Source organism: Vanellus vanellus, assembly GCF_965231255.1.
Source record: "Vanellus vanellus genome assembly, chromosome: 18".
Taxonomy (NCBI): Eukaryota; Metazoa; Chordata; class Aves; order Charadriiformes; family Charadriidae; genus Vanellus; species Vanellus vanellus.
Genome location: NC_138923.1, coordinates 5682270 through 5696364, shown reverse-complemented (window position 1 = coordinate 5696364; position 14095 = coordinate 5682270). Strand labels below are relative to the sequence as shown.

At 37.3% G+C, this 14095-nt stretch overlaps 1 protein-coding gene across 1 annotated transcript in view; it reads left to right on the top strand.

The window, feature by feature from the left end:
• Window positions 1-14095, top strand: part of CDK5RAP2 (CDK5 regulatory subunit associated protein 2) — an 84748-nt gene that overhangs the window by 50781 nt on the left and 19872 nt on the right. The window contains exons 23-29 of the mRNA XM_082492770.1: window positions 1304-1571; window positions 2977-3102; window positions 5250-5850; window positions 7826-8058; window positions 10821-10869; window positions 11659-11843; window positions 12978-13103. Of these exons, the coding sequence (XP_082348896.1) occupies window positions 1304-1571; window positions 2977-3102; window positions 5250-5850; window positions 7826-8058; window positions 10821-10869; window positions 11659-11843; window positions 12978-13103 (1588 nt within the window). The remainder of the gene's footprint in view (window positions 1-1303; window positions 1572-2976; window positions 3103-5249; window positions 5851-7825; window positions 8059-10820; window positions 10870-11658; window positions 11844-12977; window positions 13104-14095) is intronic.

The window sequence follows — 14095 nt, the reverse complement described above, 5'->3', positions numbered from 1 at the left end:
GTATCATTTGCTTCTGAATGGCTTTTATAAATAATTTCATGTAGCCAGCTGAACTGGACTTTGGATAATCTGGGTGATGTATACGTCTACACAACAGCCCTGAGACAGCTGGAAATTGTTCGATATTATTAGTTCAGTTTAGGAAAACTAGCAGGAAGTTCATCCCGCCTGGATTTATTTTTCAACCTCTGAATGATATTGTATTCATGTATGTACAAAAGGAACCGAGGATGTCATTAGGAAAATGGAACTTGCTTTTTATTATTTTAAATTGTGTAAGAACTATAATTGCTAAGAAATGAATGTGGAAAGGTATTTCAGAATACATTGGGTGGTAAAAGAAATTACGGGACTTATGACACTGGTGGAGCAAATGAACAGCAAAAAAATAAACTAAATCTGTCTGAACGTGCCATTATTGACTTTTATTATTATTACACACAATTCCATAACTCTCATCAACATATAGCATGTTTTTTATCTTTTTGGAGGTAGCACAATGTTATGGTTTAAACAAGGACACGTTCATTTTATGCAGAGTTTTCAAAAGGTAAGAGGCTAAAATGTAGTAACTTAAGAAATTTAACTCCAATGACAGAATGTCCATTACATTAGGAAACGGGAATCCTGCGGAAGCAATTTGTAGAGTGTATGGGTGAAGAAGCTATTGTTGTTCATAAAGAATTTCTCTATGGCAGAATAAATTTCCTCTGTGGCTGATACAGAGCTATGTTGATTTGCTCAAAGGTATGAACGAGGGCTGGTACAAAGTAGAGTGGAGACAAAAGGAAAGGAAAATAAGTTCAGGAATTTGTGAAAAATTAGGAGGATCCTAAATTTAAAAAAAAATAATAATTAGGGAAACAGTTACTGGCCTGTCAGACATTTATGATATAAATCAGGAGATTGGGAAGTAGCAGTTAGAGAGGTTGATTTGGGTGAGAAACTATTTTCCTAGGGCATATACAGATTGAAAGTTAACTAATGTTCCTACTGGTTAAAACCCTTTGCTAGTCAATGGTGAATTTGCTTCATGAACTGGAAGCCATTCACTGTGGGGCTGTGGATGTATAAGCAGCACTTCCAGAAAATTGAACCAGTGGGATAGTGTTTTTTCTCTCTGAATGTTTGTTTTCCACGTGGCAAGGGTTTTGAGATCTCATTTTCAAAACTATTTAATGTGACAGCTGGCTGATCTTACTGGAAAATTTTTATTTTTCCTGGAATGTCTTTTTTATACCTCCTTTACTTGACTGTTGCATATGAGCTACCAGTCTCCCGTTTTATTCCATGCCTTTTTCAGACTGATTCTGCTTACCTGCCCAAGAAGTCCCGTCTGCCCGTTCCCTTAAAATCATCCAGACCATTAGGAAATGGGCCTTTCAACTGCTGTATGCACGAGGCAGATTCACGACGACAGGGTCATACCAGGACACCTCATGAAGGTCTGAAAGCATGTGAAGTACGGAACAAAGAACTTAAGCCACAAACAAATGGAGAGTTATTATCGAATGAGTCTGTAACTGAAAACCTTCAAGAGCAGCCTGCACAGGAAAGCACATCAGCAAGAGGTAAATAAAGAGCAGACATGGTGACTTGCAATGCTGCTTGAAATAGTGGCTTCTTTTCTTGTAGTAGAAAGTAAAACCAGATCATTTATACAGATGTACAATGCTGCTTAATCTTGCAATTTTCTTGGGTACACAAATATATATAGATCTTGAAAAACACCTTTTTTTTTTTTTTTCTTTTATCTTCACCGCTGAATGTAAACCAGCTTTGTATGGGATAGAAAGTGCTTTGTATACATGGCATAAAATATATAATAAATGACAGTTTCCCAGGGTGCCAACACATGCACACATATATGTCAATGTTCAGGTAAACGAAAAATTTCCTTTATATGATGCCAAGTCTAAAGAAAACTATCTGTAATGGAGACAGGAGTGTATAAAAACATAGTATTTGTTTATGCTGCATAAAGGAGTTTTTCCAATATTCTGCTGATCAGTCAAATCATCCGTGTCTGTTTCCAGTGTGGCTGGGTTAATTTAAACTCAGTTGTTGACAAAGTATCTGGATCAGCAAAGTATGACAAATAGTAAGGCAGAGAACAATGGGTATTGTATAAAGAAGTGGTAAAAAAAAATAAAAATACACTTAGCAGTTAGATTAAAACTGAGTACAGATGTAAAGGATAGGTGGGGGAGAGAGGAAGTGTAAATATAAGAAATAAGATTCAATAAAGAAGCAAGTGAGCCGCTGTCGAACGCAGAGGTTGCAGAGGCTTTGTTGCTAATGATAATGTTATTGTGGGAAGGGACAGATATAGCACACCTTTATTGCAAATACTCAAGTTGATAGGACTACAGCAATTAGTTTTGGTAGGTGCAAAATCCATGGAGAATTCTGGGAAGTACTGCAGTCCTGTGATTTCCTTTCCACACTGATTTCTTTACCCTGGATAACAGTTGCACTGCACACTTAGCAATTCTGAGACTTGCTGCAATGGGAGATTGTGGAAGATTATTTTATGGTCACTGCTTATATTGAAGAAACTTTTTAGATTTTTCTCTAAGCTTAACATAAAACATTTAAAAATGCACTAAAAATTGATTACCTTTTACATTACAAAGAGGACGTGCAAATGTTTATCTTCATTTGTTGGTAGGAAACCTTTGCAATTCACATTCTTAGCAGTTATCCTTATAATTAGTTCAAGTATTTTAAAAATATGTGCAAACGCTGTTTCATATGATCAGTCATGTTTGTATTACATTTTCAATAGTTGTTCTTGCTTAGATGATTTTCCTGTTCTAAATTGTCAGAACCAGGTTTGGCTTTGTGATTTTTTTTTTTTTTTTTGTTGGGTAGGTTGTTTTTTTGTGGATTTTTTTTTTTTTACTAACCCCACTTGATTTTTTTTTTTTCACTCCCTTACTGCCTTCTGTTTTATCTTCCCCCGCTATTCTCCAGTTGACTCATTGCTCAAACTGGATAATACTGAGGTCCAGGTCAAGTTGCATGTTGATCCAGATGTTGATCCAAATAGGGGGGACAAGAATGAATATGTGATGGACAAAAATCAGCAAAACTGTCAAGGTAGAACATTTATATGGTGTAGTATATAAAAAAAAGAAATCTTAAAACTAATTTCTTCTGACTTGTGCAAAATTGTAAATTCCTGCAGGTAATTGTCTCCTTTGCCATTATTTGTGGGTTTTAAATCTTGTTTTCTTAGCTAGTATGGGTTAATTGCTTTAAGATTCCAAGTTCATCTTTTAAGGGTTATGCTTTCAGAAGGGCCCCAGGGATCTATGAGTCTGGTTTCCAGTAAAACCAATGAGTTGTATGCCTAACTCTGATCTCTATTGCTGAACTCTTCTCTGAATTAAATGTTTGTTACTTAATGGTTCTGCATCTGGTTATGAACTATTAGAATGAAGCAACTGAATGATAGAATTTTGCTTATCTGAATTATTTGAAGGCATTCAACTAGGTTGAAACCTAATGGAATCGTTTAATGAAAATGTAAATAGGCTTAATACTGTGTATTATGTGTTTCTGCATCACCCATTAGTCTTTTTCGGGAGGGTTTGAATAACCTGGTTAACACATTGTGTACAGAGGGTATGGCCAATTTTGTACTCCTTGGTCACATCATTAATTTTATTTGTATAAGTAGTTTCATTGCAGCCAGTCAGTTGGTTTGCAGGATCGTGCCCTTTGTGCGCCCTTTGTGCGTGTGGACACATATATGCACAGAGTTTATTAGTTCCCCTCTAATTAAAGGGCAGTGTTTCATTAAAAACTATAACCAGTATTCTAGTCAGAAATATGTCTTCCCTAATGTCTGGTTTTATTTCCTGTTTTTGTTATCTGGAATGTTTGCATGAAATCGGGATTGCAGAGTTTGAGTTCTCCTAGTATCTGGGTTTTTTCCGTCTCAGTTTGCAACCTTCTTTGACATGTGTGTTACTGCAGCAACCAACTGGTAGAGAAGGAGGAGAAGCTAATGAACTTAAGTGCTGCATTTCCTTATTCAGTATGTCTTCTTGAGTTCATACACGGGCATTTCATTGGAAGCATTTCTGTCCCGTGATTCTGTCACCTTTGGAGTGACATATATAATGGGGTGCAGCAATGTGTGTACTGCAGAGAACATCGTCTAGCCTTTATTTTAAATATGTTCATACCCCAGTATCGCAGCTTTTTTTTTTTTTCCGGATTTTAGGCTATATTTGTTTTTATTCTCTTGTGCTTGGGCTTGACTTGGTCCTTCATATACAGCTGCTCCCCCTCCCCCCCGAGATTTTGTACTGATTCAGAGCTTGAACCTGGGCATTCGAATTCTCCATGGAAACCAATCTGAAAGTATTAAGGCCTCCACAAGATCAATGAATGACTCCCAGAAGGGAGGTTCTAATTTGTAGTGATCTTTTGCAGAACTAATAGAAGGGGAAAATTTAATTTACTGGTAACCAGAAAATAACCATTTTCTTAGATACTTACAGCCCTCAACATACACAGAACTTATAGACATAGAATATATGTAGGAATGTATAGCTTTTATTGGTCTGAATCTGGGGTGATTGCATTACTTATGAATGGCAAAGTCAGCTAAGGGGTGTGCTGTGCATTCCAAATGACTGCTAGGAAAACCTTTAACACCAAACATTTTTATGGATTTTGTTTAGAATGCATTTTAAAAAGTTATTAAAGACCTTTTTTCAAATTTTACTATTTTGTTGATAATCTTTTTAAAATTCCACTGACTTTATGCTCCAATTGGTTTTGTATAGATTTTTGAAGTGAGGAGAAAATGAATATTTAATTAGAAGTTTTAGGAAGAACCATTAAAGTCATTGAGTGTACTTTTAAATCTCAGCACCTTATGTTTGGGGTTATTGTCTTTGTGGTTGGAAAGGTCTGGGCTTCATCAGTGTCTGACTCAGGACCGCATATAGCAAAAGTAGTGTTCAATCATTTGGGAAATGAAAGCGGGTGTATTTTGAGTATTGTTTATTTGAAAGGTGATAAGGGGATTGAAATATTTGATGTGCAAGTTGAATTAATGGGCAAATCATAGAAAGAGGTCAAAAGTCCAAAACTAATATTGCATGATTTGTAATTATTCTGCATTTTTATTCCGTTATTATAGAAGTAAATGCATTCATTCTAGTGCTGTTAAGAACAGAATGTCAGATAAAGAAATATTAATATTCACACGCAAACCTCCTGTTTTTCAGAAATGCAAAATCATCATAACATTAGCAATGTGAATATCCAGTGCTCATTAAAAGAGATAAATGAAGAGTTTTATTCCATGGAACATGAGGCCATTGACTCAGCCACCGCATATTCAGGTTCCAAGTGCCCGCGTTCTCTCAAATTGGATGTAACAAGTACAGATGCACTTGATGACTGTGAAGTCATAGATGATATAGAAGAATTGAAACAAAGAATTAAAAATATGAAGTCTGAGCTTGAAAAGTACAAAATGTTCGTGTTTAATTTACAGACCTCTGACCAGCTTTTATCGAGTGTTATTTCCAATATAGCTTTGAGCAACACAGCCTTGCCCGTGGAAGGACATGTTACACAAGTGCAAGATACAGCTGTACCAGAAATCAAAACATTTCCCAGTGTCCATCAGCTGGTGGATTACGAGATTCACGCTGAACATAGGAATGCAGAGTCTTCAAAAGCACCTGATACATGGACAGGACAAAACCTTAAGGAACTACGGTCAGCAAATGAGGCAGAACTTGAAAAAGAGCAAATTGCAAATATGCATCTTGATGAAGTGTATCATCTTCAGGACAAACTGAGAGAAGCATCATCATCCAAGTGAGTAAAGCTATTACTGTTTCAGGTTCCTTTTTGTTAACAGCAATACCAAATAACATAGAAAGGGAATATGAAGATAATTTTATTCACATATGAGCATGTTGTTATAGTAAAGACTAAATTTCACTAACATTAACATAAAGCAATTGAAACATTTATTTAAAAGATGCCTTGAAGTACAAAACAGTATTTCTCTTACAACAGAACTGCTCCCGATAAGCTCGTATCATCCTCTGTAACAATTCTGTGCCAGACACCTGTGTCTCTCCCCACACCTCAAGTCCACAACATCTTTGCTACAAGACATCCTCTCTTGAGCAAAGTCAGATGTCCTCAGGTTACTGTGTGAGACGGGCTGTTTTCTGTAGTCAAAGTATTACAGTTTTCCATCACTCAGTTTTTTTTCAGGTGACAAGTATAAGAAAATGGAACATCCCATTTAAGATAGAAATGTTTCCATGGGCAATTGGCTGACAGATTCATGCTAGCCCTTCTGTTTGTGTGACCACACTTTATGTATAAAACAAGAAGTGTACACTCTAGTTATAATTTATTTTGCAGTTGAGTGCCATATTGCCTTCCTTTGAAGGATGTGAAAGGAGATATATACAGAAATTAATGAATGAAATTTTATAGCATAAGCTCATAAGCTGGAAAACCATTTATGGGAGGCTGGAAAATATCAGTCTTGTTTTTTGTATGCTAAGACTGGGGGCAGCATTTTGGCTAGCACATATACAAATCACAGATGGGGTCCCATAAGACTAAACCTTTTTTAACACTTCCCCCACCCCCTTTTTTTTCCCCTGTAATATCGTTATTGTCCTGAGGGCCTATAAAATGGCAGGAAGTAGAACAAAGAAAGGTATTCAGCCTGTTGGCTTTCTTTTGAATGCCTGAGTAGAAATATTTGGAAAGACTGAGCAACCACCAACATGGTCTATTGTATATCTCTTAGTATTACTGTCATAAAATACAATTGTGCTACGTAGTACATATAAATTTACATACCTTGAAAATATACCTCATCCATTTTACAAAGGAAGGTCTAACTGTGTAAATTAAGGAATGAGACAGTATGGATCGCTGTAAAGTTTTTATGGCCACTGTCTAGGACAACTGTGTGAGTCACAAGTGACATACCCAAAATGAGTTATTCATTTCTTCCTATACAAATGACAATAAAAATTCTGTAACAACCCATACCATCGTGGATTTTGTTTATGCCTTGTATATTGTTTGATTCTCTGCATCTTTTCAGATCCTCTCCCTTTTTCTCTTCACTAATGTACGATTCCGTAGAAAGAAGTGTATCCGTGATACAGACAGTGGCAGTATAAAGGGGATGCCTATATTTGCAAGTGCAGAATAAATTCACTTGTTCTGGGATGAAATTTATATCCTGGCTTGTGGAGTACAAGAGTTTGGACACTACAGTGGTTGTCATGGTCATGTCTCTGGTAATAAAATAATAATAATATTAAATAAAAACAAACAGACAAAAAACCCCCATGGAGAGATGTGTGGAATTATCAGACTGGGTGAAACCAGCTTAGAAAGTCCAATATTTTGCTTTCAGAAAAGGGACAGCTCCACATTCTCCTCTTTAGTGAATCAAAAGAAAAAAAACAGTCAGGAAGAATATGTGTATTCTTAAAAATTCTTTTAATATTCATTCTTATTTACTTTAATTTGGCACCTTCATAGAGACAAACAAGTTCATCATATTGGTTTCTGCCCATCTTATAAATGAAGCAGTTAAGTGAAGGATAATAACACACAAGTTATGCTCATAAATACAAAACTTAACAGTTAGAGACAATACATTTCTCATTGTGGCTGTAAAAGCATTTTAAAAGAAAATTGGGTCCAATAAAATTATGTCTTAGGAATATAAGTTTAATTCACTTTTTATTTATATTTAAATGTTATTTATGGTCAGAAAATGACTTTAAAGATAATTTCATTTTCTCAGATATGATTCATTAGTTCATTCACAAGCTCAAGAACTGTCCTTTCAACGCCAACGAATTAAAGAGATCCGCAGTGGTTGTATCGCTTACCATCAACATCTGACGAGCCTTATTAAAGCTTTTGAGGAACTGCTTCAAGCCAGTGATGTAGATTATTATGTTGCTGAAGGCTTCCGTGAACAACTGAACCAAAGTGTACTATTGTTTGAGAAGCTAGAAAGGAAATTCCTGTATGGTAAGCAGCAGTATTTTTGCTTATTGTCTGAGATGTATTAATGTTCTCGAAATTTGGAGTTTGTTTTTTTTTTTTTTTTTTCTTTTTTTGGTGAAAAGGAAGCCTTACTTCCTCATGGTTGCTTTTAAATGATTTGTAGGGAGGACTATCTTGGAAGATAAAATTTTAGTGCTCCAAGAAGACTGGATTTTACTTTTGTAGTTGTCCTCTGTGTTGACACCTTGCATTTTGAGTTGTTTATCTTAGCACATGCATATTTTAACTGTTCAAAATATAGTGTTATAGTTTAGTAAAAGATTAGTTACAAGTAGGTTTCATGATTTTCTATTTCAGGAAACAGCCCAACTAACTTTGAGTCTAAGCACCGGGTATGTCCATTGAAGGGTTCCCGTGGGCATGGTTCACAGTTGGTTTTTCACACAATCTATGTTTACCTAAAATGAAAAAATTACAGCTTCCTGAAGTTTTTCACCTAAAGTGCAGTCGCTTGCAAGAAAGGTAAATGCAGTGCAGAGATCTGGGCTGTGCTTTTAGAGTGAAAGAAGAAATTATCATAGAGTTGTCCATCTAGGCAATTTTCTATGGCCAATGCCTTTAAAGAAACTGCACGGAATCCTGCATTGGACAGTTGGAAGATAATACCATGCTGATTTGCACATTATTGATATTCCTGTAGGAACAACACAAGTTAAATTTTATACATGTGTAAAATCAACTGTCACTGGATACACCAAGAAAAAGAGCCATAGACTTTATGGAGAAAACCCACCCAAATTAAAATAAGGGGGGAGAAAGGGAAGATCTGTTTGGTTAGAAGGCAGAGGAGAAAAATTCTTTTCAGATTTTGAGTAGCTCATGAATTTAAGACCCTATGGTATCGCAAATTGGTGTGTATTTGTATTTGAGGGTTTCTGTAGGGCATAGCAGTAGAACAAGAGCCTCCTGAGCCGGGGTCCTAGGGAAAGTCAACCAGAGCAGTGGTGTCCTGATGTTAGAGAAACCCGAGTGCTGAGTGGAATGTATACCCAGGAAAGGATGTTCTAATGCGTACCAGTAAGCAAAGCTCTTTTGTTATTGGTGAGAACTGGCTTATTGGCTGAAAAACGGGAGCTTACACACCTTAAAATGCTCTTGCCCTTTGACTGTCTGTCCCAGCTCCCCCACCTACTGTTTGGCAAAGCATTAAGTTGGAAAGGCAAAGCCTTAAATGTCTAAGAAGTGGGACCTTATCAGGAGATGTATTATTCCTAACGTTTCTAGTTGTTTTCCTGAGACCTGCATCTTGCTACCAAATAGTCTAGTTGGTTAAGAAAAGCATGCTTTCTTTCATAATAGAGGGCTAAAATGCAACCATGTTTTGTAAAATTAGCATTGAAATCAACATTTGTCTCCTGAATGAAGAGTATATCATGCTTATTGCCTTCAGGCTGTAGTTTGAAGAAAGTCAGCAGCAAAGCGATGGAAAAGGGGTGCTAACACGAGTGAAATTCAGCAGGAAAGACCTTTTCCTGTCATTGCAACTGTTGGTCTTTCTCACCTAAACAACTAGCAATACTTCCACAGATGTCAGCTGCAAAACCGACATCTTCAGCGAAACACTTGAGGTGGCCTGAACTAGGGACCCCAACCCCTACGTCTTCCTGAAATTGGCTCTAGAAGATCACTTTGTTCAGAAACGTTCTGGGCCCGGCCATACAGTGATCTGGATTCTGCCTTTCATTAAAGATAGTGGCAGCATGTTGCAGTTTCAATTGCTCATATAAAGGAGTTGTATATGAGAAAAAGGTATTATACCTGGTGTGTCATAGCAGTGTAATAAAAGATTGAGTGTATTCAATGATTTCAGTGGCTACAGGGATTCCTTGCATTACAAATGAGAAGACTGTGTAGTGAATAAACATTAAACGCCTTTGAAAAAAGAACCCCAAACCAGCAGATGGTATCCTATATACTATGGAAAGTCACTGACAACCGAGACAGTTCAATATATCTAACACAATGGTGTTGCGTTGAATCACACATTAAAATAAAATGATGTTTGTAGGGTTATAAAGAACATCCAGCGTACTAAGAATTGACTGTAAAGAAAAAGCATAAACAACCGTCTGTCTCTGCTTTTTCATCCTGACCTTCAGTTCATTCCCCTGAAATTTCAGCTGTGCAACTCTTGCCTGCCACTTTTGCTTATTTGCACAAAAATTTTCAAATATGAGGAGCCAAGGTGACACCACGAAACTCTTCGTTCCTTCTTAAATTAGTGTCTGAGTCCAGGTCTCTAGCACTGAACTGTGCTTGTGCTCACACAATGTACCACTGAGAATATTGCAGGCAAAATCCGGCGTATGCCCCTGTATTAAGGATAACTGGTTCGCCTGACTCGGGGTGGACAGCATCCAAGCGAGCTGGAATTGCTTTTGTATAATTTTTATTGAAGAAGTAATGACATGTTCTCATAATCCTTTTGCCGTATAGCACAGTATTTTACATCTATATGCTAACTAAAACACCAAGGCTGTAAAATCTGGCACCCGTGGTACCTAGTAATTTTTTTTGAAAGCCAGAGAAAGCTAATGCTTTGTTGCTGGGCTATAAATAGGTTTGCTCGTGTGCAGCATTTGACATTAATACACAGCGTGTTAAGTATCTGTTGACTTCTCTAATTTCTTATTAATTTACCATTCTGTATTTAATTAGTTTAAGGTGGAGGGAAAAAATGTATAATTCTCAATATCTGTTTTTAATCAGATATTTCTGTTTTGCAGGAGAATCGATAGGTACAGAAGTTACTATACTTTGTGAATTAGCTCAAAGGTAAGAGCACAATCGAATGTTTATCAAAACACATGGTTGTTTGGTAAGTTGATAAGGGTTGCCCCATATTTTGTAGCATAACTTCCACTGGTTTTTGGGAGGGCTTTGTTTATGCTGCCTGTTTCATTAATGTCCATTTTGTTAATAAAATATCCATAGAAAACAAATTAAGGCCTTTTTCTCCACTTTGCAGCAAACAACTGAGATACTGAGAGGAAGCATCATGCTACCAGGATTATTCCTTTCATGAACAAACAAAACATGCGCCATAATGCACTGCTGTGTTGTTCGGATATTATCCTAATTGCAGCTTCTAGCAGGGGTAGCTGGCTACCTTTCTGTTTCCGTGACCTTGGGGCTGGCTCAGGCTCACTGAAGTACAGTGCTGTTGAACTTCATTCTCAAAACACCCTTATGGTGAAGGTGAAGAGAGCAGGTGGTGTTATGCTGCATATGTTGGTTTTATGCCAGCCTGGGATTTTTCTGTGCTACGGAAATCCTCAGCTGCCTGTTCAAGGCAGCTTGAGGTCCCCTTAACGCGAAGGTGACTGCCTAGCGCTGGAACGTGAACGCTAGGCTGGCGGTCCGTTGGTTATTCCTGCTGACTTCAGTGAGGTCGGAATTTCGGTCTTGATGTATACCTCTGATGTGTAGTGGTTTGTCATGTTCTGTCACGTAAATTCACTTGCTTTACCTGTGTCCTGTAAGTTTGACACCATGCTCTCTGTTCATGCTTCTGAAGTAATAAAATATTATTTAAATTTTAAAATGTTTTGTTTGGCACAAAAGGGATAATGAGAAGAACACCACAATGTACCAGCAACTGAAGGATGAATCACCTGTACCATCTGCTCTTCATAGCTTGTCTGACTTTGATTTGTCAGAGAAGTCGTCTCTTGGATCACCTGAGCACAGGCATGACCTAGAAGGACAGCATGGCACACTGGCGCTTCTGCCAAACAAGTTTCCCCCAGGTAATTTTTTCCCCACTGAAGATTTGCTAGATATTGGGAAAATGTGATAAATAAGACACAAGGGAACTAATTAAGAAATAATGAAGAATGTTTGTCTGCTACAGCTTTCCAGTATCGTGCATAATCATTGCAATTTCGGTAATAAGGCATACAGAGATGACAACGATTTGAACTACCTCCTATTTGAAACAAAATTAACTATGATATTTTGTATCTTTGTTGTTTTAGACTATAATTTTTACAGTACTCCAGATGGTTTTTAAATAGACAAGTTATAAGGGGAAAATAGACAATTGTCAAGAGATTAGTACATTGAAAAAGAGAGATTTTCTAATTTTATAAAAGCCAGTGTTGTGTTTCCTTGAGAATTGTAAGTGCTGCATAATTAATAAGTGGTGTCATGTTTGACCTGGATAGTTTCACTAAGCACAAGCTTGCAGTAGTTTGTTATAGGCAGCGATGAAAATTTAATAGCTGAGATAGCACGTACTGTTCAGGAGAAAAATATTGCAGAGTAAACCAGGAGTGTATGACATGGATAAACTGACAAATAAGATAGTGACAGTTAGAACAGATAAGTTCCTGAGTAAAGCTGAAACTTACAGCCAATGGAAGAAAAATTGTAGAATGGCAAAGCAAGAAGGAAAAGGTACGGTAATGAAACTTGATAGAACAGATTTATTTATTATGTTATGCATTGTGTAAGTCAAAGTCAAATTTATATCTGAGTTACTCTGGTAAGCTTCCTATTGTTATAAGGAAAAATGTATACTATTGGTGCCTCGAGCCTGAATGTGAAGCTGCATTGCAGAACTTTGGATTAATTTCCCAGTACGGGGAACATTTTAACTAGATAAAATTGTTATCTAGTACAGTTTTTGTAGGAAGAAGAAATTTAAAGAACCTTAAAACCGGACCATTGTTTAGGTTAAAATGTAGAGTAGGAATTTTCACTAAATGCGCGGTTTGGGGACTATATGGTAAATGACTATTGTGGAGTCAGATATTTAATGTCTGCCATTTTGAACAGCTCTGTATCGTTTTTTAGAATTAACATACATTAGATTCGACAGGAGTACATGGTGTAAAGGAATACAATAATTTAAATAATAAGTGGTCTCTTGGTTTATTCAGAGTTATTAATGGAGCATCTGCAAGAAATCCGAATCCTGAGACAACGTTTAGAATACTCCATAAAAACTAATGAGAGACTGAGGAAGCAGCTTGAGAGACAAGTAACAGACAAGGGACTAGATGAAGGTAAGGATTTATTTCATGACAAATTAAATCCACCTTTCCTGCTTACAGCCTGAGGGATCAAATGCTGCTGGAAATGTTTTGTGTGCTTTTTTGAATAAACCCCACCCCTTTACAGTTGGAAAATGATGTGCCTTTCTCTGACTACTGCTGCGTCTTGAGGACCGTCAGCAGACACAGCTTTTCCATGCTTGTAGAGTGGCACAAATACAGATCTACTGTGCCTCTTCCACTATTGCTTGAAGCGTATCCAGTACTGATGCAGAAATCTTTTATGGGATACAGGTATACCACGTACCCTCAAACCTACAATTGCTCGTAGCGCTAAGAGAACAGGACTACCAGGTGGTTTTATGACAGTTGACGATGCTGTGGTTGAATTTCATACAGAGTATTGAAAAAAACCTTCTAGTTCTGTTTCCAGCAAACAGCCTGCTTTTTTGTGTGTGCCTTTGGGATATCATTACTGTTGTAATGGTCTTGGATTTTAGGATGTCAGCCTCTTTTAATTCTCTGCCACGTCCAGCCAGGGGCAGTTGCAGGAGAGGAAACCTATTTTGTCAACATAATTTCACTGGGGCCTGGGCCCAGTAGGAATAGAGGAGGAGGTGCTTTGCTCTAAATTACGTTGCTGCCATTGATCCACAGTAGGAATTCTGTGGAATTAGCTTTCCTGCGCCGCCTCCGTGTATACCTGGGCTGGTCAGTACAGCACCACTGCTAACAGGAGTGGTGGAGCTGCCTTCTCTGGAATTTTCTGACTGCTTTAACACCAGCTTGTGTTTACATACAGGGACAAAATATCTGTAAGACAGAGCCTAGGCCGTGGTGTTCAGCTTGTCATTTGAATTGATTAGTGTGATAAATGTGTTCTACACAAAATGACATCGTGAGTTTTTAATGAGAAATACCTGACAGAAACTGATGGACATTTTAACATGGAGCTGGTTTTCATTCCAAAGTAATATAAAGCAGTGGATGAAAACTACTAAAAA